The 25,160-nt window shown below is 32.0% G+C and overlaps 1 protein-coding gene across 1 annotated transcript in view; it reads right to left on the bottom strand.

The window, feature by feature from the left end:
* LOC118192190 (acetoacetyl-CoA synthetase-like) overlaps nucleotides 1-25,160 on the bottom strand; it is an 82,672-nt gene that overhangs the window by 620 nt on the left and 56,892 nt on the right. Inside the window, exons 7-17 of the mRNA XM_085826863.1 lie at nucleotides 24,350-24,464; nucleotides 23,244-23,325; nucleotides 22,979-23,132; nucleotides 20,005-20,082; nucleotides 19,721-19,910; nucleotides 17,984-18,106; nucleotides 10,851-10,964; nucleotides 10,641-10,766; nucleotides 7,523-7,592; nucleotides 4,670-4,728; nucleotides 4,231-4,433 (exon numbers count right to left, since the gene is read on the bottom strand). Coding sequence (XP_085682989.1) covers nucleotides 4,231-4,433; nucleotides 4,670-4,728; nucleotides 7,523-7,592; nucleotides 10,641-10,766; nucleotides 10,851-10,964; nucleotides 17,984-18,106; nucleotides 19,721-19,910; nucleotides 20,005-20,082; nucleotides 22,979-23,132; nucleotides 23,244-23,325; nucleotides 24,350-24,464 — 1,314 coding nt within the window. The remainder of the gene's footprint in view (nucleotides 1-4,230; nucleotides 4,434-4,669; nucleotides 4,729-7,522; nucleotides 7,593-10,640; nucleotides 10,767-10,850; nucleotides 10,965-17,983; nucleotides 18,107-19,720; nucleotides 19,911-20,004; nucleotides 20,083-22,978; nucleotides 23,133-23,243; nucleotides 23,326-24,349; nucleotides 24,465-25,160) is intronic.

Genomic DNA, 25,160 nt, shown 5'->3' with positions numbered 1-25,160 from the left:
ATAATTAGGATTTTAAAAGTCTCATGTAATGTATGCAAGAGAACAGTTGGCTAAAAATTCTGTTAACTGTTGCTGCAAAGGTGTTCTTAGTTAAAAAGTGAAAATTTTGGAAAATTTAATTTATTAGCAATTAAAATATTAATACATTTTAACGACTTTAAATTTGACAGGAGAAAAATTCAAATGGGTGAGAAAAGTGGTGGACGATTAGATAAAAGAAATTTTGGCAGAATATATCAGAGATATTTAAATCGATGGCAAACAGTAAAGTATTCTCCTTAAACTGTAAGAATACTTTAAAGACACAATAAAAATATCCAGCATAAAGCTACCCATTGAAAAGAACTACGCTGAAAGGACGTTTCACAGCGTTGGGCATTCTGGTCTCCTTAAATGAAATATCTACTCTACATTACCTACCACTAAGTATTTGGACACCATGAAAATGCCGATATCTGAGGTCCTGATATACGTCACGTCTTTCGCCGTTAAATGTCGGGTAGAAACAACATTTGCATCATCTGCATGCAAAATGCCACTGTGCCGAGTTATCTGATTTCGAGAAAGGTGTAATCGTCGGGTATTACAGAAATGGCCGATTCTTAAGCGGCATATGCAGCTAAATCGAGAGTGGCCTATGGGATTAAGAAGTGGAAGGAGGGCGGTGATTATCGGAATGTGCTCCGAGTCGGCAGACCCATAAAACTGGGAAATAGATAACGACGGGTGGCTGTCCAAATAAATTCAGAAGAAGTACACTTAACCGATGGTCTACACATTCCAGGAGTTTCAACAGGCATCCGGGAGTGTTGCTTCAATGAACACCATCCGTATGATAGCACATCTGCTTGGATTTCATGGTCGTGCTGTCACCCCAAAACCTTTGACCATGGAAACCAACCGAGTTCCTCGGTTAGTGTGGTACAAGGCGCGACGATATATATCGTAGGACTATAGATAAATAACTATATAAATACACATCTATAGATACTATATAAACACTTTATAAATGCTATATACTAGCCTTTATAAAGTGTTTATTAAGCAGTTATTTTGATTTCAGCCTCATTTGATCATGAAAACTATATACTAGTATGCTATATACTAGCATTTATATAATACTATACTAGATAAATGCACGACTATAAATAAATGGAAACGGGTTATCTGAAGCGACGAATCAAAGTTCACGTCTACTATTCGAATGGCAGGGACTGGGTTTGGCATCTGTCTGCAGAATGCCTCCTGCCAGAATGTATTGTGCCTATGGTAAAGTTCGGAAGTGGAATTATGGTTTAAGGGTGTTTCGTCTGTGTGGACGGGGGCACTCTTGGTCCAAATTCATGGTCATAGTTCTTATTAATTATATATATAAATTAAATGCATTTCATTCACGAACTATCTAATTATGAATAATTACTATAAGCTACAGTTAGAAATACAAATATTATAAAAAAATGTATAGGGAGAGGAATGCAATTAAAATCTGATTCAACGTTATCAAGAGGAGGTAGATCAGATTCAACTGAATTCCTACCTCCAAGGAAAACCACTGCGTTTCTGTTCATCCAAAATTAAGTAATGGATCATTCTACATCATTTCATTACAACAGTTCGCCCGAAAATTCTGAACGCCTCTTCTAGGCAGAGGAACTCCAAAAATGAAATAAATATATACAAAAACAAATGCATATGAAAATTCAGTGTCAATAAAGTAAAAGAAAAATAATTAGACACATTTTACTGAAATCAAAACTCAAATTAATATATAATAATACAAAATATTCATAATGATTAACAGAGAGCTTGATTTCAAAACTCAACCATTCAGGTAACAAAGACAAAAGATAGAAGTTCAAAAGTAGACGCCAATAGTCGCCAGTTTGCCGTTATTGGCGAAAAGAATTGGCGATGGTAAGTTTGAAATCTCCCAAAAAGTGAATTAAAAGCAAATCTTCTTTGCACTGAAGTTTGGGTAGCGTTCTAAGTTAATACTTAGCTTAGATATTTTGTCTTACGAAAAAATCAAACAAAATCCAAATCTTAATGCTGTGAAACTTACAGTGGATTTGGAATAATGGTTTGCAGCAAAAGCTTTCTTCTAAACTCTTAGAACAATCATTAGAATATAAGGATATAGTGGGAGATCAGCAAGAAGAAAATTCTTCGTCAGGATGAAAACAAGGAAAATGCACCAAAATCAATGGTAAGCAAAAATTTACGGTATTAAAGGAATGTTTTGTTTCCAGGCGAGTCACAATTTAATACATGCCCAATGGACGAATGCTGCGTGTTAAAAGCAGATTGAAGAATTGAACCCCCAAAAAATTTTTGTCTACTGTTAAGCAGGAAGATGAGAGTATAATGGTTGGAGGAGGTTTCGCTGCTGTCTGAGATGGGAAATATAACTTTTGTAAAAATAACATAAGGGAATATAAATGTATAAGTATTCTTAATGAAAACCCTGAAAGCAAGTTCAAGAAAATTTGGAGTAAAAAATACATTCATATTCTATCAGGATAACGATCCTAAACACACAGCCCTAAATGTACTCTTGTGGCTATTACACATCTCTCTCGAAGATATCAAAGCTTCTCCATATTCTCCGGACTTAAACCGTATCGAATTTGTATATAGCGAGTTGATAAAAGAGTTGAAAAACATGTCATTTCTTTGAATGCTCTAATAACAGCAATCCTTACAGAACAATATTCTACAACAAAATACTCTTAGATTAAAAAATTAATTGAATCAATGCCAAAGCGTGATTTTTTGCTAAAGGCTATTCAACAAAATGTTGAATGTTCCGTTATTTTCATGTTTTGATTAAATATAACCTGTTTGTTCAAAGTGTCCGAATATTTATGTGAGTTCGTTTTCAGAACTTTTTTAATAAATTGCCATTATTAGTCCAAAGGAGTTTTGTCCCTGAAGGACTATTGTTTTCGTTTTGCGATTTTGCGTTGAATCACTATAAATGTCCGTTTCACTTTTCAAACTGTTGCCACCAGATGTTAGAGTCCTGCATTATATTTGAAGAAATTAAATAATGAAAAATCTGCATAAATGTATGTATATTTCTCGCATTGTGATAAAACAACGGTACGTAGAGCCAAAGAATTTTGAATGACGTAATCCTCCTACGAATATTGGCATGAGGAAGAAATTTCAAATTTGGAATTTGTTTTATTATCGATTTCATCTTTTGTAAAACTTTAACGAATTTTGATTAACAAGCTCAAGGATTTCAAAGCGAGCAATGGCAACACGGAGAAAAAAAAAAACCTTTTTATCTCCAGGGCGCGGAACTGTGTATTGGAAATTCTAAAAATAGGCTCATTTTAAAATTATTTTGTGACATTGCTATTGAACTGAATTTTATGGTTTAAGTGCAAAGAAGATGATATTTAATAAATAAAGAGAACACATAAAACGTTAAAAAACGTCCCTTTGGACGTAATTTAAAATCTGAAACATTTAAGATTTTTTATTTATTTATTTTTTTATCAAAAACGCTTTGAATAACTTTTTTTTCAAAACAAGCCGGTTTTAAAAAAGGTGATTAATAGCAGATGTGAAAAAAAATAAAGTTATTTCTCTAGTAACCGATATTTGCAAATAAAACTGGAAAAAATCAAGTATCCAAAAACAAATCTGAACCACTGTATACTTTCAATGATCTTGTTTGTTCACTGTGATTTAGAAAGTTTAATTTAATTACCACAATATTTTTATGTTCAGTTTATCTTGTACTTTTATTTCTGACGACTCCACCAGAAACACAAATTAGGAAAGTTTTAAATAGCCAGCGAAAACTAAGAAGAGACAACAACTTTGTAAATATCAGCTACTTTGTAGCTCAGAATCAATCAATTTAGTTATTCACACAAGATTCATGTAAATGAACGGAGTCGTGCAAGTGTTGGGCTCTTTCTCTGTGATTATTTCTTCTGATTTTGTTCTGTCAGTGATACTTGTGATCTGAGATATTTCGCACGGATTAAGAAAAATCTGCTTTGCCTCGGGTTTCCTAATTGAGCTGTTCATAGTTGTTTATTTTAGCTGTTTATAGTTGTTTATTTATAGCTGTAAAAACTGTTATTAATTTCAATAAAATGTCATTTTTTACCTGCTCGTACCAAAGAAATCTATATGAACCCTCAGTGAGCAGCGACATAAATTAATAAATATTCCACCATTAAAAAGAAGATAATATAGAAGTGTTTTTACCGGTATGTCTTTTACTTGAATAATAACTCCAGGTATATAGAAGACAGTGAGTTCCTTTAGGATAGTGTCTTCTATTTTCTTAACAATAGAGCTGTTAAATTGGTAACCATTCTTCATCTTGACGAAGAGAACAGCTCTCCCATCCCCACTGCCGTTGCTCTGAGCCACACAGACGCTGTCAGCAATTTCTTCGATATCATGAACTGTGAAAGATAGACATTGTGATTTTAATGATATTGCTTTTTCTGTAACTTATTAAAAATGGAGCATAATTTATATAAAATTAACAAAATTCTAGGGACATTTCTTATGCATTTGGATATGTGTGATTTTACTAAGTATTTGACAATTAAAACACGTTGGACGGAAAAATAAAAAATTCTTTGAGTAATAAATAAATAAATAAATAAATAGAAAGGATGCAACCATGAATACTTACTAGCCCAATAAATTTCTTCAGAGACGAATCTTTCGCCATGCTGCTTGATTGTATTATCACTAGAAAAAGCAACAGAAAAATGAATATTTTAAAATTTAAGAAAGGTCTACAGAAATATGAACTAATTTTTAATAGTTGAATAATATTGAATAATAGTTGAATAATATTGAATAATAGTCGAATAACTAAAATTTAAAAGTTGAGACTAATCTCTGTAAAAACCCTACTCCCCATGTATAACAGACAGAATAGTAGAAGCTCAGAAGTTGTTGGTATTAAAAAAGTATTACTCATCATAGTGCTTTGTCTTTCCAAAATATGCCACCATTCCATCTTTCTCGATTCTTCTTCTTTTAAACTCCATCAGTTGTTTCTAACATCAGTGTCTAATTTTCTCGCTGTGCGACGAAGCATGCTTATTTACTGGCAGTACATGTAAGTTATTTTTATCAATGTATTTCATTTAATGTAATATTTCAACTCAGTTAATGTTATCAGTATAATTGATACAATAACTGAGATCCGTATTTTTCAGATTACCCGATGCAGATTTTACCTTGATTGTACCTGCTGCCTGAAATTTTCGCATCTGAAATTTTAATCGAGTATCTCATGATATATAATTAACACTCGTGCCAAATTTTAGGTCTATCTGATAACGTTTCTGCTACTGAAATTTCTCTGAAGAGCAGTCTGTACTTGCATTCATGTAAGATAAAATTCCAACTTTAATTTGTAATAGTTTCTTAAGTCTCCTTTTTAAATGATTATTTCCATTTTCTGTTCTAAAAGCAGCAAGACATTTACAATAAACCTTTCTGAAGAGAATAATTTCAAAATTATTCCCCGTTACATGTACTTATATAACGGCAAAAGGGAAATTTTTTTTCATTTTATTAGAATTAAATGTAAATTTTAATTAAACTAATAGCAACAAAGTAAAACCATTCCCCTATATAACAAAAAGGATTATAATCTAAATGTTATTAAAAGGCTCCTGTGGAAATTATTTTGATTAATTGATAGATGGCGCTAGCATTGCGTGTAACGCGATGCGACGTGCCTTCTGAATTTCCATAGACGCTCCACTGGCTGTTCGATAGATGGATGTCTGACGCTTCGCACACTATTTGATTAGGAACACTTCGGTTCCTATTTAAAAGATTTCGATTTTCGATTATGAAAGCATATAGATTTGTTTGTCAACTGAACCACCATGTTTGATTAACGATCTGTAAATATTGTACATATTAAAAGTTACATTTTAAAGTGATTGATGTCGATTTATAGATCTTAGAATATTTTGAAACAGCTCCACCATAAACATTAGATTAATATTTTTAATGCAGGCGATAGCGTGCATAAGAAGTAGAGTTAAAAAACTTTCAATTGTCTTAAATGATAGAAACTTATTTAGCCTTGCTGATGTATAAAAAATCTGCTGCAAAATATCGATAAGAGATCCAGGTAATGACATTTTAAATGATTAAATTAATGCTGTATTAAGCAATGCGTTTTAACCATATCGAAAATTAAAAATGAGTTTTCTTATTCAGTTTTTTTAAAAAACAACATCTATTTTTTTATTCCTTATTTGATTCGATTTTTGATGCGATTACATCGAATGGGGAAATGATAAGGTATTCTTCGAGGTATTAAAAAAGTTTAATTTATTGTTGTATCTACTCTACTGTTGAAACATGTTTCTCTTTTTGAATCGTATAGTAATCTAATTGAAATATCTCGAAAGCCTATTAATTCATATAAAATTTGAGGGGACTGGGTTATTTAGATCACGGCAAAGCTTTTGAAGTTATCTTCCCAAATGAAGGGATTTCTTTCCGAAAAGCTTTCTGAGGAAAACTGGCATTCAAGCTGCTTATGGGGGAGGCAACCGCAAAAAACTCCATGTTCTCTGGGATTTTCACTCATGTTGAAATGCGAATGTTCAGCGATTTTGCCGCCTAGTCACTGGTGTGAGTTAACATTTAAAAGGAACGTTATATTCCATAACAACGTTAAGGCCATATTAAATCCTACCAAATTAAAATAAACATTTTAAAATGCATATCAGAATTTATATCAATATTTTAAATCAACAGGTAGATCAGTTTCATCACATAATATTCTCAGTTCCATTATCTATGGAAAGTTCTACTACTGTTAAGAGGCACTTTTTCCCCCCCTTGACATAAAGAGGATGCTAAAATGCTAAAAATGGGATGCGTCAATGGCCTGTTAGAATCGAACTTTTCCTAACTGTTAATTATTCCTAACTTAAATATGTATACTATTAATTGCTAATAAATCAAAGTTCATTATTAAAAGTATTCGATAGATCTACTTTAGATGTTTATTTTATTTTCTTAGAATCAAATCCTCCTCTCCTGAGCAGAAGACAAGCATGCGGTCACTTGTTTGGTGCTCAACGTTCATGCTAAACGAGAGGCTCTAAAACTCGACTCCTTGGCAGGACAAATAATCGTGATTTTGTTCTGAATATGTCAGGCAAATGAGATACAACATCGTCAATCCTTTGTAGTAAATGAATCAACTGTTTAGTTCGTAGCGCCATCTCTTGATCACTATGAGAAATTATGAATTATGTTAAGAGTCTCTGAATAGTTCTTTTGTTTCGTGCAGTACTTAATGCGTTTGACATTTATAAACTTTTAACTCCAGGACATGCAAAAAGTATTTTTTTTTTATCTTAGATCAAACAAAATGCAAAAATCAAAGAAGTGAGATCAATATTATAGAATGCAGAAGTCAGTGAATAATTTTGAAAGTTGTCATCTTTTGACCAGAGGGTGGTTGTTTTAGTTTGATGCACTCGAAGACAAAGCTTATTACCTTCTTCCAATGATTATCATTCCCTTCGTCTCTGGATCAATCCATGCTTCATCATTTTGAGCCCAAACTCCTGAAGAAGAAAAAAAAAAAAAAAAATTAAGTAAGATGGACGATTTTGTTTGATTTCATCTTTTAACATCGCAAGCATAATTATTTAATCAATAATGTAACACATGACTTAAATCCGTATTAAGACAGTTTTTAACTCTATTATTTATTGCCTTCTTTTGTTCTAACACAATAAATTCTTTTTCTTCTTTTCTCGCGACAGTCCATGCTGGGCCATGGCCTTTCTTAGAACCATCTTCCATTCTGTTCTTTGCTTGGCCAGGGGTAAACTTAGTAGTAAACTTACCAGCTAGTAAACTTAACCATCGGTATAATTAATTAAACATCCCTCTATTTCGTCTTCCCACTGGTTTATAAAAAAGTTTACTTTTCCGTGTCGCCGGCGCAAATCTTGCCAAGCAGACTTTGTTGGCTACAACATACAGTATGCACATAAAAAATGTTAACAAATGTTAGTTCTAAGAATTTTTGATTTTGAAAACCTAAACATTTTAATATGGTTTATAGTTTTGTAAAAAGCCAGTAAATAAAGACAATAAATTTATAAAAAGACATTAATTTAAGAATTTACTATGCTATCGTGGTTCAACATCCTGATTCGCCGGTTCGTATCCCGTGACCATAAGTAATCTCATCTCACGCAAACTACGCTACAAAAATATAATTCTCTCAATAATTATCTACATTAATTTCAAGTTAAATCTTAATTTGGAATACAAGTTTAAATGCAAGAATTATTTAAATTCGTACGAATAGCTTACTCAGAAATTATGTAAAACCGCAGGGCTTTACTTCGCTAGTGCATTCTCATTAGAATTGATGAATTTAGCATTTGCCTTTTCTATATTTTCGCCATCGGGTGAGCGGTGTGATTGCATCCTAACTGACTTAATTACCGACCGCGAATGGCCTTAGGGCATAAAACTGAACTATCTGGTAAAAAGTCTATGTAATTGTTATGTAAATGTAATTTAGCCATTGAAAGAAACAATCTGATAAGAAATGGCTGCGACTTGTTTTGAAAATGAGGTGTAAAAGATATTCCGTTTGGCATCAGTTGTACCATTATTGGCGACTTTATCGTTTGCGCCGGCAAAACGGAAAAGTACCAAAAGTTTACATATTTAAGAAGAAAAAAACTATGTTAATTGATAAACTTTGATTTTTTTAAAATATCTCCTATTATCGTAGGATTCTGTCAGCTTTCATAGGTGTCAGTCTCTGCAAATTAGTTCTCGACAGCTGTGTTGTTGTTTCAAATGGCTAGACACAGTTTAATGCATTTGTCGGGGAAGGCTAATACCAATTGGTAATTTAGCCGTCAGTCCAATGAATATTGGCCTTCCCCGACGTAATAATAGTACTGAGAACGTTGCCACAGAAGACGACCAATTTTATACTCGCGAGAGAAAGGAAATTCCCTCCCAGTTTTGATAGAGAATATCCCAGGGGGGGATAGATCCGATAATCTTTGTGTACCATACCGCCTGAGAGAAATTTCGGCTCACCAGTATTTTGGCAGCCTTCATGCCGCACGGACGCTGTACACTTGAGATCGAAACCAACTTTTCTCCAAGATTCGAAACCGGAGTCCAACGATAAAGCACTAGCCATAATACTGGTCAAGACGGCCTCATGAGTAATAGTAATGAAATTTTAATTTCTCACTCCACAGGAATATTAATTCTCGTCTTTCGGGTATGTTTGTAACTTTAGATTACTTCAAATTTAACAAGTTTGTAAGTACTCCAATGACTCGGCACTTGACAAACAAAGTAACGATTTAAATTTAGGCAAATACGACCAATAAATCTGTTGCGGTTAATTTTAAAGCATTTGATAATCAGTTCCTTTATATAATTTTTCCTCATTATTCTTATTTCTTTATTATTAATAGATATTTTTTTTCTCTCTTTGAAACTATGTAGCCAACGCTAGGAGATTTTATAATGGAAAGGTTCCCCAGGCAAAGAACGAAAACCGTTCAATTTTACTTTGAAAATTAATTACTCTATTATTTTAATGCAATGACAATAACGCAACGCTTTTTGTGTTCAGAACACGCCTAGTGTTGCAGCCATTTCTTGATTAGTTCAACATTCTTAACAATAAGCAACGAAACTTTTGAGGTAAATTTTTAGCACTCATGTTTTTTTCCAGTTTTCAAATTTGAACTAACTATAGCGATTACCACATTTAAAAATCCATATTTCTTTTTCTGAGTTGCTTAAAAGAAAAAGTTTTACAAATAATATGCAACTATTGCAAATAATCATGGAGCAATTTAAAGCAATTCAAAAGTTCGGATACGAAATTTTAACAAGAGTTTTCACGAATTTCCTGGAGCACGCCAAGTTAAGGCTAACAATGGCCGATATATACAAGACATTACTTTTTAAAACACAATGTAAAAATATTTGCTTAAATTATATTTAATGTTAAAAATGGCCCAAAATAAATAATGTTGGAAGAAAATGTTTTACTAATTTAAGTTATAATTTTAATTATCTGCCACCCTATGCTTCTATATCTTTCTTGAACCGTCTGCAGAAGATTTCAATAGGGTGAATTCAGTATGTGAATCGATACCAGCTATGATAGTTATCGTCCTTAAAATGACCAACTCCACAGAAGATTAAAATCGTACGAAATGAAGGGTAACTTGCTTAAAGAAGGGTCATCAGATTTTCTTTAAATAATTTAAATATAAATAAGAGTTAAAATAAATTTGAGTTTATGTAGATTCAAATGCATTAGGAAATTACTTTACTCATGAAGATGATTAAAATTAAGTAATTTTAAATTATTTTTATAACAAATATGTTTGATTATGCGTATCTTATCCATGGTTTATCCTTAATTAGTTCTGCTGTTTGAGGCTGTGATGTAGTTTACTCGCAGTAATAATAATACTGAAATAATTAAGACCGGGATAATAATTTAGGTTATTAATCCTGAATGGTGTAAGGTGTCAGCATTGATACAGACGTCATAGTTTTGTTTTAAAATGATAATATTCAACTTATATTTTTAAAGGTAAGCAACTCACCAGGGAATTTAGAAAGGTATGTCTCAGTCATTTTTGAGCCATTGTTATCATTCCAGACACAGACTGGTAAAGATGGTGTTGGTGTGGCCAAGACCAGTTCACCGGTTTTTCCAAACACGCTTTTTCCTGAAAAAAACATAATTTACGTTTTACTTCTTCATAAGGAATGACGAGTTTGGGATTAAAGGTACAATTTGTTTACAGGCTTACCAGAATCATCGAATATCTTAATATCAACTCCAAGAGCAGGACATTGAATTTCGGAGCTGTAGACTGGAGAATTGAGATCGAAGCCGGAAAATACACCAATCACCTCCGTAGCACCTGAAATGTAATTAAAGAATTATATTTAATATTTTAATTAGCTTTAAGCTACGTTATATGGGTGCATTTATAGATTCAGTCTTAAATAAAAACTCGCGTACTCTTAATGCACGCCTCATGATTTTATTTTTGGATAACATATGCACCTGATGAAAAATACCAGCTAGATTGAACTCCAGACTCTAGCTTTTGATTAGAAAAAAAATTAAGCTGATTTTGAATATTCATAAAAAATGAAATCAGTTAAAATAGCTGCTATATCAATGTAAATAATTCACAAGTTTATTAAATATGATGGTACTGAAAATTAAATTGAAATTTAATGGATTTTATGTATATTTTAAAGTAATTTGCTAACTGTTTGCGTAATCAAAACTAATCAAAATTTAAGAATAGCTGGGAATAAGTGAGAATTAAATTTTCCGTGCCATAGATAGGAATTCATTATTTGAGTATGAAAGCGACAGCCGAAATGTCTCAGGTAATGAAAATGAATTAGTCTCAGACTTACGAAAAAGAATGTAATTTATGTTAGAAACTAAAATATGCTTAATAAACATTATAATCAAGTCATGGTTTCAGCGCAACATTTGTATGCTTCGAGTAGTGGAATTTACACTATAAGTAATACACAAAATAAGCTATCTTATGATGAGACAATGAAAAATAAGAAAAAAAAAAGGGTACAATTAAAATTAAAATCTGATCTGTGTGTTCAGATTTCGGTTTAATACTTGAAATTGATTTAAACTGAGCATTTTGATAGGCTACTAATTTAAAAATTAATCCTCATATATCAAGATGCTTTGCATCTTGATATATAAGGATATCATTCCAGATCAACGAGCCAACCATTCCAAGTCAACGAGCTGTTCAAAATAGCAATGTCAAAAAGTAGGCAAAAAGCTTATTATGATATTAACCGGAATGATATCCTTATATATCAAGATGCTTTGCATCTTGATATTATGATATTAACTCATTATTCACAAGTACCCCGAAAATTTTGCAATTACGTAATAAAATTACAAAGAAAAATAATTTAGAACGTAGCTATGCATTTTTTTACTGGTCTGTTGTACATGGGCTTGGAAACAATATTTCTCTTAAGTTAAGGGGGAACAATTTCTGTTTTACCAATTATTTTAATTTTCCCCGAAATTCACTCGTGCAAAATTAAAATCTGATTTAATTTTTTAACAAAATTTAATTAATTTGAATATGATTTGGAAACAACTTATTATTGTAATACAGTTTACTATTTAATTTTTAATTTAACCAGTTTTCTGTTTTTCTTTACAGGGAATATAATGTTTCCGACACGATTTTTATGCAAAACCTACCATATATAACTGAGTGTATTAATCATAAATAAATATATATGTTTCTTGAATTGTACAAACATAGGAGAACAGTCAAAGTTCAAACAAAGCTAGAAGAAGAGTCAGGGTATTTTTACATGAAATTTTCTGAAACATAATCTACCATGAAAATGAATTCATTTTGCATGAATTTACATAGCGGAAACCTAATAAGGTTTTCGGAACTTTACCATATTTTTTTCTGAACATAAATGAGTTCATTTAGATGAATTTTATTTTTTGAAAAATAACCTGATATGCAAAAACACAACTGAGTGTATTAATCATTAATAAGATGCATCTGCTAGTTAAATTGTTCAACCAACAGATACAGCAGAAATTAAAAAGAATTAGAATTTTTTACACTATTTTTCCGGGAGTTTAGCCTACTGTTAATTTTGTTATATAAGAACATAATTGAATGCATTAATCATAAATAAGTATATTTATCTACAGAATTGTTTAAATATGTCTAGCAGATTATGGATTGCTTTATTTAGATTATGGCAAAGCATATGAAGGCTACACTTCTAAGGGATAGTCATGGAGGATTTTCAGAAACACTGGCTGGTACGCATGACGAAGACTACAAAAATTCTCATACAGCCAGATCGTTAGTTCTCGCACTACCTCGAACTACTAATATTAGTGACTTAATCGCTCGAAAGTTCCAGAACAGTGAACTAGGAAAATGCTCAGTTTATTCTTACATTATTTTTGGGAAACATAACCTACCATGTAAAAACCTAATTGAGTGTATAATCATTAATAAGTACATCTATCTGGTGGGGGAATAGCTCAAACGTAGTTGGGAGAATAGAGAGCATTCTTTTGGGTTCGGATTAAAGAGAGGTTAGAGAGGTTTCAGTTTAGAAGTCTTTTTTCAATAATAATAATATACCATTTAAAAAACTTAATTGAACATTTTAATATTAAATAATTATGTTTGTTTGCTGAATTGTTCAAGCATATCTAGCAGAACAGTCAGGGAAACAGAAATGCATTCCACAGATTAAAGTAATTTACTGTGGAATAAAAAAGTGCCTACGATTTTAAGGAAAATAAATTGCACTGGGTGTGTCCAGAGATTGGTTCAGCGTTTGTTATCTCGATGCAACAAATATGGTTCTCTAATGTGTCAAGGTGTTCCACTTCATCGAATGTAAGAAAATATTTCACCGAGGTTGTGAGCTTGCCATGTTTCGCATACATCAGGTTCCTTGGCATTGACTAAAACAGAAATGATACCAACAGGTCAATCAACTTTTATATTTTTGTACGCTATCGAAAACTTCCTTGATTATTTTTCTATGCTGGTTATTCATTTCTTCATTTTATGCATTTTACTATTTCTGTTGCTTACCTCAACTATCAGACTTTAAACACCGTACAATGGACATTGCTAGTTGTCATTCTAGGCATTCAAGTCCTTTACCAGAGTTTCAAAAAACCGAAAAAGCAGTTTTACTTATTTAAATATTTTGAACAGAATCAACCTTGCTTTTTTTGTCTTGTTAAAATGCTGATAAAAATAATGATAGGAATTAAAATGACTAGTTTTTCTTTTATAAACCGTTTCTCCAATGTTGCCGTATGATAAGATTATTTCATATTTTAACTTACTGGTGACTTTAAACGCCAACACCAAGATTACGATGTTAAAAATTATTCAAAAAAATTTAAAGCAAAATAATATTGAATTCGCGTTTATTGCGAGCTAGGGATCAAGGGAAGAGAATGCTTTTGAAATGTTCATTATGTGGAATTACAGTCAACTACCGATTAACCGGACAAATGCTGGTGATGACGTCCACTACGTTCACGATTAATTCGAGAATAGCTGAAAAATACAAGAAAGAAGAAGAAGCAGAAAAAATGCTGTTAACCATTTGCATGCATTATGTAGCAATTTAACGTGGAGTATAAATTCATTTGGTTGCGTAAATTATATTATTATCAACTTACGATTAAATGATGTAATACTGAAGATGATGTTCCATAGACATCTACGGCGTTTCAGTTTCTGGCTTCATAAAGGTCATGGCAGAAACCATCCTAGTGGCGGCATGCACGCATGCAATAGCATATAAATTTGTATAGTGATATACGATTTTCTCATACTTTTCGCATATATATATATATATATGTTAATTTAAATGCAATATTAACCAATGATTAAACTAAAACCCAGTAATTATAAGCTTCATGCAACAGCCTCAAAAATATCCTTAGTTAATTTTTTAAAAAGGAATTTGAGGCATTAATTATCAGGTGTGGTGTGGTGTATTTAATTATGGCAAAAACACACTAGGACTATCTGCCTAAGGGGAGGGATGCCTTCGTGGAGGACTTTCTAAGGGAAACTGGCTCGAGTTTGCATATGCTATGATTAAATACTTATAGCTCGTTTTACTGAACAGCATTATTATTGCTAGTTTTTACTGTGCTAGAACTAGAGATGAACATGAGCTATAGTTTACTGAAAAAAAAATGAATAACGCTACAAACATTTCATCACATTGTTAAGATGCAGATACGTCTATTTTTATATGAACTTAAAAACTGACTTTTCAGGGTAGTTTCGCTTGGAACTTGGTAAACTGCTTTCAGCTTCATTTAGTGTTCAACGCTATTTCCCAAAGGACAAGATTTAAATTACAGCTGCTGTAAGCAAACCATTTAAAAGAAACATTAAATAGGAATAATTTCTAATTCTGACATGTTCTGTAATTAAATAAACTTTTTATTGTGCACTTAAATTCAAATGTCATATATAACAAGTCTAAGCTTGTAAGGATCTTAAGTTTTACTAACGTTTATTTTATTTTAAATCTTTACTATCACTTCTTATTTTCTACTTCCGGCCAGAATTAAAAGCTTTAACTTATTTATGCAAATTTGTCTGGCGAACGCCAAGTACTTAAGTTGTGGCTTTTTGCCAAGCAAAGGAGAAGAAGGAGTTAGTAGAAGCAGGCCGCTTGCCTTAGCAGTTTTACTCGGTTGCTGGTTGCCTTCCAGGCCAGAGGTTTAATCCTCTTGATAATTTTAAACGTATTGTAGTGTTAACAGTTCTCTGTACTACATACGGCTTCCTGTTAATATACGGCCAATCTTCTCGGAGGCCCTTGTTTGTTTTTCCAAAGTCAAGTTAGAGTTTAGTTAATATTTTTATATTCTTACGTTCAGACCACAAGTGGTTGGTCTCTGTATTCCGAAGTCCGGAAATCATTGTAAAGAGTGAAAAATAAAGGGTTTCGTGTACTCTTCCTGTGTATCTTGTCTATTTCCCACATTTATTGAACATAGCTTTAGTAAGCTCCCTGTTCCGAGTCAGGTTTTTGAATGTTCCCAAAGCAAGTAAGGAGAAACACTGAACCTGATAAGCTTTATATTAATGGTTATGATTAAGGGTTATAGTAATTGTTTAAAGAATGGGAAGCTGTTTATTAATTGTAAAAAGTCCCGTAATATGTAATATTCCCTTAATGTATCCCATTGATAATTAAGGGAAGTGATTCTGTAATAAATTACCAAGCTTCTAGATTACAGGATTTTGATTTATTGCTAGACTATTTTGATTTATTGCTATTAATTGCTTACTCATTAGTGAATGACATAAGAATGTAGTTGTGGAGAGCTAAAACGAATAATTTCTATTAGTGCGGTTGCTATCCGACAATAATTACGCCTGGACACATCTCTAGACTGTATATAAGTTTGTTACATATATATGAAATATGCTTTATTAACAGTCAGCTTTGTTATTTGTTTTCTTTATGCCTTACTTCATGAAATTCTCCCTCAGACGAGAGGTCTACGTAAACTGAAAGGCAATTAAGTTAAAACTAGGATGTAATCTTAATCAGCATTCTGAGTAGAAGTTCACCACTATATTACTGCTTGCAGTAAGCAGCCTCCCACCAGAGTAGAGGGTTTGAACGTTGGATAAGGGTAAAAAGTTAATCATTCTGTCAGATCTAATGGTGTTGCAATTTAGATTAGGATTTTGTTGGAATTGCGATCCAATCAATAACTAGCTAGGTTGCGAATTCCTATATTCTCTAGTCGACGAGAAGATAAAATATTTCGTTACTATTGCATTAGCACAAGTTCTATGTTAGAATTTTTTTACCTTTGAGTTTTATCTTGTACTTCATAGTGAGTATTAAATGAGGTTATTACTCGCCAAGCTTTAGGATTGGATTGGATTGGATTGGATTATTCAATTATGGCAAAGCACACGAGGGCTATCTGCCTAAAGGGAGGGATGCCTTCGTGGAGGACTTTCTAAGGGAAGCTGGCTCGTATACACGTTACACATGAAAATGCCCATGCAGCCAGCCCGTTCGCGGGATACAAACCTCGAATCAAACTACCAGTGTTCAGCGTCTTTACCGCTCGGCCGCTGGTGGGCCTTGCCAAGCTTTAGAATTAACTTTTAAAGATAAACCGTTAGAATACATAATAAGTAGTTTTCGTTAACAGTCACTTTTTAGATGTTAGGTTCAAGAAAAATCTTTGGTGGTTCAGGGGTGTCACCTCAGAAGATGAAATTAGATTATCTTGTACACGCCAACCTTACCATCACCCGCTTGAAAAAACTTTCGGATTGAAAAATTTTGAGTTTTTTCATATCAGAAACATCATACAATTCGCAAACGCTCATGCCTTATGCTTTATAAGGGATTCATATTTGACCACTAGACAGCCTCTGCTAGCTGTCTTATTGAATGAAGCGTTTAGACGTTTTCTTTGGCCACAATTATACATGCTGTTTTGCCAGAAGATATTTGGCAAATATAGAAGTGCTGCGATGAAATTTGCGTCAGCGGCTGTTAATGCTAACAGTAACCAAAGCATATGCTGAGGATGATTTTGCTTAATAACAAAGAAACTTTGTAACTATCTCTACCATTTAGCTCAGATGCAAATTCATTCATTGCTAAGTTGGTTTAAGACGTTTAAGTCTTTTTCTAATCGTCTTGACGTTTAAAGCCTACTATTTTTTTTTGGTCATTGGACACAAGACAGATACGATGACTGTTTAAAATAAATACGTTGTTATAATCCAAAGAATGGGTTATGCCACTTTTCAAAATCCATGCCCAGCGATTGAGGAAATCTTGCATGGAAAGATTTGTTACGCATTAACTCAATTAACGTCATCGATTAGTTTGAAAGTTTTGTTTTTACTTACCGAGTTTTAATCATTTACTCATGGTTAGGATTTAGAACTGTTGATTTGCCTTGTTTGTAGTTTAGATATGCGTTTTCCATTTGATAATAAATATTCATCTTTAATTGCAGACAAAGAAATAATTTAAAATATTTTTCTTACCAGGTAACACATTAATGCTCAATAAATTAAATTTAAAAGGCTAGCGTGATGTAATTATTAATCCTGTGATTTTCACAGGGCGATCACAAGGGTATTGAACATTCAAGTAAATAATTTATTCCCATATTTCATGTAAACATAAACTTAGTATAACTCATAGTCATATAATAGTAGCCCATGCAAAAGTTTGGAAACCATCTTAGTGTAATAAGCAGTAAAATATGCATTTGAAGAATGTTTGAAATTGGCCAAAATATGACCTTAGATTGCACTTGATTTTATAGAAAAAATACCAAAGGAAATTTTTCAGGCAAGCTTACCGTATAAACACCCAACGAGGACATCAGGTTTCACCTTTTGAAGGATAAAATCTACGTTCTGGAGCTTTACGGGACTGGCTCCAATAGCCAAGATTTTCAAGTGCTCCAATTTGCAGTCAGGGCCTGCAAGAAATTATGGAATATTATCAAAATTTGAGTTAACACATTATCATTCTCATAAGATACATCTATAAGAATAGTAGAGGTAGACTTGCATTAACTCATTCTTACTGCCATATGGCATATCTACAAAAAGAGTAGAACCTAATATCATCTATCTAGACTAGCGTTAACTTGTCTTTATTGCCATAAGTTATATCTCTAAGAATAGTAGAATCAATATTATCTAAACTTACGTTAAGATATTCTAATTACTGCATCTATAAGTACAAAAGAATTCAGTGTTACCTAAGCTTGACGTTAACACATTCTTATTGCTAAGAGGTATATCTAGAAGAACAGTACAACTCACTGCTTTCTTAATTTGCGAAAACACGTGTTTACTGCCATAACGTACCACAAGAATAGTATTTAATTCTATTTAGATTTGCGTTAGCATATTGCCGTAAGGGTATCTATAAGAACAGTAGAGCTCAATGTTAACTAATTAAGGTAAACCTAAAATAACAGTGGAACTCAATTTTATATAAACTTGGGTTAATACAGTGAGTAAAAAAAGTGTTGGTAATTACCTATAATTGGTGATATTACCTAACAAGGGAAATGCTTGTCCATTTTAGCTGGACATAACGAACTCAGGAGGTAGTAAACACACAAATCTAACGTAACTTTCAATTTAATATGCTTTTACTCAAAATATACAATAAAAACGTAAATTTGCATGTCAAAAAAGTATTGGCAAAGTTCTAACTGCTACGCAAATTTTGCTATGTTGAGGTCCTGTGTTTAGACTGATAAGAAACCCTGGTAATATAAAGTCTGCAGTGTTACTTCAAAACTTTTAAAACCTTATTTTGCAAACAAAAGAAAATGCTGCACGAATCTAGTTTCAACTGAACAGAAATTAATTATGTGTTTTGTTTTACAAATGGCTAAATCTATGGCTTATGCGAATACATTGATTTTACTGTTTTATTTACCTGAAACAAAAATAGTTTTGTCTTTTGGCAAAACTAGAAATAATTTTACTATTTCTTTTTTCCACAAACTGAGTATTTATGGTCTGCCTCAAGCAAATATAAATATTTAATATTTTATAATTATATAATTTATGTTGAAATAAATACGGTTAATGGAAGAACGAAGTTTCGTCACTTACTACATTACAGTGGCTATATACTGAGTCGGTGCATAAGTTCAAAGCTTTTGTCAAGGTTGACAAAACTGCATTACCAAGAATTTGTCGTCCGTTATTCCACTGTTATTGCTCATTTTGTAGTTTTTCGCTTGTGAAATATAATGTATTCTAATTATTAGTACATTCAGACGAAAAATTATGGAGTGTCGAATGTAATAAATTGAGCAAGAAATCTTTAAATTTAAATTGCGTCTAAAATCCAGATAAGAATGAGGAGTTATGATCACTAATTCATATTAGTTGTTTAGAAAATTAAAGTTCTTGTAGCAATTTTTGTGATGTTTAGTGTTCTTACACCTTTTGATCTTAGAATTTTAACGATAACTTCTCTGGATTTCCTTTTAGTGAGTAAAAAGATGTCTCAAAGTATTCAGAAATAAATCTTATGAAACGCATTTTGATAACCTAAAAGGACATACTTGGTATAATTTCTTCCTTTTCAAAGGTGTCTATTATGCTGGTTACAAGAAAGGCAAAAGCTACTTTATAATGATCCATTATGTCCCAGAAGGCTGTCTTAGAAAGAAAAACTGGAAGGCCATCATAAAGCAGTAATGTTGTTCCGAGAGACAAGTTGCCAACGTATAGGTTCCAGAGATTCCATCCCACCTACAAGTATCGAATTTATGTATTAACCTCTTCTCGGCTGCAGTTTTCAATAGTATGTAAAATGATGTATAAATTCAACACTCTTCGTACTTACCGGTTGCATAGCCAGAGTGACATCTCCGCGTTTAAGGTCGCAGTGAAGTCCAAAATCTCTCATGAGAGGCAAAAAAGTCTTGAAATAGAAAGTTTTAATTAGTGTTAGAAATGCGAATTTAAGAACAATAAGTTTTCACCTACTCACTTTTTAAAAATGCATGAATCGAGTCAATAAATAAATCTGATGAATACTATTAATAACGAAAATCAATAAAAATAAAGGCACTCTAAATTTAAGAGCATGTGAACATCTTTTTCAAAATTTAGCTCCTTGGTGCGAGCTAATAATAATCAGCAATGTAAATACAACTCAAAAAATGGGAATCAATGCTATGGAGTTATCACAGTTTTAAAACATAATGGTTTTAAACCTTGGTTGACTGCTTGCTTATTTGACTGAAATTTATTATTTAACTATAATAAATAAACAGATATTTGCGGAAAAGCAGGGCCTTAGATAAAATCAATTTCTCAATCCTCTTTTTAAAAGTATTTAACAGTAAAAGAAGAAAAGCATTTGTATAAGACAGTGCGTTGTGGCGCTTTGGAGTGCCGTGGCTGGATTACAGGGGCACATTGAAATGTTCCAATATGATCACAGAAATATTACTTAGACCATGTAGATTTAGAATTGCACTATAGAAGCGTTGGTAGATAATAGGAAGAACATTGCTTTGAAAACTGTTGTAATAATTTCTGAAAAGTAGCTATCAGCTTAGCAATTGTTTATCGACAAGTTCACTTGGCATCGATTCCTCCTAGCACCAAATTCGTTTGAATAATGTTAGCGCCAACAAATCCGTTACTTTAAAAAAAAAAAAAAAAAAAAAAAGATGGCTTTGCGACAGTACAATTAAACGCAAAATTTCTCAGCAGGGAGTCTATGCGCGATGACATATATACAGAGCCGTGTTTTTGGCTGTCGCTGAGAAAAAGAAATGCTGAACAAGAAATGAGGTGGCTAAATCCATTCCAAAATCCAGATTATAAAAGAAACTGGAAAAAGGATCATCTTTTATTTAATTGAGATCCACTTATTTTGTGATACGATTGCTCAAAATACGTAACCTTGCACAAACACACACAAATGGGACAGTTCTATATGAACTGCCAGTCGACGAAATTTAACTTGCGTTTTTCATGTCTCGAAAGCGCGACTTAGGTTATATATTAAATTTATATGTAGCCCTGTTTAAACCTAGGTATTTTGACACGAAATCGGACTTTTTCTGAAAAGACATAACCGATTTTTTCCATATTTCAATTCTGCAGCTCAAGTTATGCCAAAGTGGCAAGATTAAAAAAATCGTAGGAGTAGTTTTTGAAGCATTAGCTGTCAAAATCTTTCGCTCAAATGTTAATTGAATTTGGTATACACTTACTAACATCTCTTTTGTTAAACTTACTTAATTACTTCTTTCACAGTTCGAAATTTAGGCTCAGTCCAAAGGAAATTCGCAGATGCTTTTTGATTTACTTTCAAATTTGTATTTTTTAGTAAATTTTAGAGCTTTTTCGAAAAAATTTTGAATTATGACCTGTAAAAGTTATACTATCATCTTAAAGTAGATGTATTTCTAGGCATACCTGCAAAAAATTAAGAGTTTTTATTTTTCAAATTTCCAAAGATATGTGTGAATTTATATATTGGCGCGTTCTGAAATTTGACATATATTTTAGAAGTGATAATAACCCCTAATGTGCTTTTTACACACTTTGTTAAAATTATTTGAAAGAATGAACGGTGTCCGTTTTTTTCCTGTTGTGCACAATGAAAAAAAGGAAAGAAAGGAAGATAGGTTATTATAAATTAAGAATTTCGCCAAGTGAATTATTCTCGGCACAAACTGAAAAAAGTGCGTTAAGATAAATTTCTGAATTTCTCCCTAATTTCTCACTAAATTGTACAAAATTTAATATTTGAGCATAATTTGAGCCGCAGAATCGAAATATGGAAAAAATAGGTAAGTAATTTCAGAAAAGTCTCATTTTGTGCCAAAATTCCTATGTTAGAAAAATGCTATACACAAATCTGAAACATATGTCCAACGTCGAGCTATCGAGACATGAAAAGCGCAAGTTAAATTTTGTCAGTAGAACGGGAGATCCCATTTTTGCTTTGTGCAGAGTGTATTTATTTAAAGAAAGTGACAAACAACACGAGTCGTCGTCAGCTTTAACTTTATAAGACTATAAGTTTAAAAGGTTCAACAGAACTTTTCTCATCAGCTGGGAGAGTGAAAATGATGACTGAGAAATTTGTGCTCGAGAAATTTGTTTGAGTTATTTTTCTTTACGTTTCGGTCAATAGATGGCACTAGTGACTTTGTTTAACATCATTATATTTAGCTAAAATCCTTTCGAATTTGCGTCTTCTTCTCACATAGGCATACGTTTTTCTGACGTTATTTCACTCCTGTAGCTGGAGAAGATTCTGTTTGTCCTTCGACACTACAGTCCAGCAAATTTACTGAAGTTTACTGATTATTATTGCTCATTATTAATATTTTAAAATTTTTTGTATGACATTTTCTTTTCTAGCTTATATAACACTTTTTTTTAACAATTTGTTTTTGAAACAAATACTGACTCCATTTATTTTTTTGAATTTAACTAACTCAACACCAACCGAACTTAATTGTTAGATAGGCTATAAGTTATTTATCCCGTCTTCTTAGCATTCTTTTGTGGTGTAATGATCAGCACGCTCGGCGCGTATTCGAGACATCCGTGGTTCGATTCCCGGGGAAGGCAATGCTAATTTTTCTCGTCTCTTACTTTAAAAAAATACTTAATGTCTGTACAAGGCTTAGGTTTTGACTTTGAGAGCTCTGGGAATTTTCTGATATATCAAGTCCACTCTGAACCGAATTGCTTGGGAACCACTAGTACAGGGAATAAAGTAAGCTTCCGAAGATATTAACAACCTCAATGTTACTAGGATTTGCATTTAGGTTTCATTTATAACTCACCCCTGCAGAATGAACCAATCCTTTGGGTAAACCTGTAGTGCCTGAAGTAAAGTTGATGAATATAGGATAATCAAAGGGAAGCTGCATGAACTCCAAATCTGGAACTTCTCCATTTGGTCCTCGACCTTTCTCCAACAGTTCATCCAAAAAGCAACTGAAATGAGTGTTATAATGAGCTGTTTTTAAAATAATACTTATGCTAGTAACAAAGAAAATATATATGTTGATAATGCTTTAATTATGTTAAGGTATTCTTTTTACTTACCTGTTTCTGATGTGGCTGATTTCCTTCAACTTTGAGCTTTCTCTTGAAGGTACGATGATTACTTTTTCGATCGATTCATTAGCTGTAAATTTAAAGGTAATTATTACATTTGTGTTTTGTTATTTTAACTATGAATAAGCTTCTTAAATAAAAAACGTCCCGTAACTCATTTGTTATTTTCTTATCAATTTTATCTTCTTCAATGCTTTATTTTTGGACATTTATAGGTTCTTTTTTGAAAGTGCTTTTCTTTAAAAATGATATTTACATGTAATCTTTGATTCTTTGACGGCAAATTCTTACAATAATTATTATTATTACAATTTATGAAAAATTACTTCTGTTTTGTTACAACAGATATTTGTTAACAGAAATGTTCATTTATATATGTTTAGTTTCTTTGTCTAAATTTCTTAGCATTTCATTTATAAATTCCTACTGAGCTTATGTATAAGATTTAGTCTTGGGATCAGTCAATACTTTAGCAGTTTCAGTAACTACAGTTACTTATTCTGAAATTTCAAGTTCAATTAATTCATAAAAATCTCTACATCATTTAATTTTTACTACAAGTATATTCAGAGTACATTAGTTTCACAATTCAAATACAAATATCTTGCATTACTTTTCTCCTCTCATTTATGGAATTTCCAAAGCTGCATTATATATCTCATCATATTATGCAGGTATTAATCGCCGATTACTTTCTGAACACTGACCAATATTATAAGAAGGATTTATTTCATTATAAAATTTGATTGGTTTACGAAAGAGAATTCCATAGCATTATTTCAAATACGTGGATGTGTCTTACAACTTTGTTAACATTTCAGTTATAAATTTATTAACGTAAAAAGAAAACATTTAATATCTATTATGTATTATCAATATAAAAAAGAACTAGAATGTTACACATATCTGTCTCAGGCTACTGGAATGCTTTTTTTTTGTCATAGTTTTAGATCATTTATCGAAACCAAAGAATCGAAGAAAATTGTTTTTAAAATTATGCTTGAACTAGTTGTTAAAATATTAAAAATATACGAATAGATACATCTAGTATATTTTTGAAATAGATGAGTTATAGGTAAAGAAACGATTCTCACCATTAACAATTTCTGGTAGACTTTCCAAGATATTAATCTCTTCTCTGTTAAACTGAAATCTGTCAACTGTCAGAAGGAACTTTGGATTCATAATTCCCATTATTGTTGCCACTGCCTATGTGTATAAAATGTATAATTAATTAACTCAGTTAAGCGAAATATAGATTAGAGTAAAAATCTAGATTAAATTTAACATGAACATACGTTATGTTTGCATGTGCAAATGATTACTTTCCCAGAATGTGGTTCGTAATCTAGCAATGAGCAGGAACAAAATATTTTTGTGGATAGCGAACAGTTTCGAAGATCTGCTTTTATTTTGACATAAATCAATGTTAATTTAATTGCATTTGTTAGCTAACTTATAACTGTTATTTAATTGTCAGTAGTGGTCATGGTATACATTTATTTGTTATTATTTCATTGCTACACAGTCTTCTTTTAGAACTCTTATATATATATATATATATATATATGTAGATACATATGAAATACATATATGTGTATATATAATAATTGTATTGTGTGTATATATAATAACTTGTATTCGCACTAAATGGATTTAAGTTCATACAACATTATGTGTATATATATGTATACACATATATGAAATACATATATATATATATATACATATATATATATATATATATATATATATATATATATATATACATATCAATAAAGATCTGTCAATCGAGAAGACAAATAAATGTGGATTAGCCATTTCCTCAGGAAGGCGATTTCCATGTTCCATTGCAACTCCTTGTTGTGACCCTCAAGTAGAGGAAGAAAATGTTTTCAGATTTTG

This window comes from Stegodyphus dumicola, chromosome 1 (genome assembly GCF_044657685.1).
Source record: "Stegodyphus dumicola isolate Sdum_Otavi_A_Nest chromosome 1, ASM4465768v1".
Taxonomy (NCBI): Eukaryota; Metazoa; Arthropoda; class Arachnida; order Araneae; family Eresidae; genus Stegodyphus; species Stegodyphus dumicola.
This window is presented reverse-complemented; position numbering and strand designations above follow the sequence as displayed.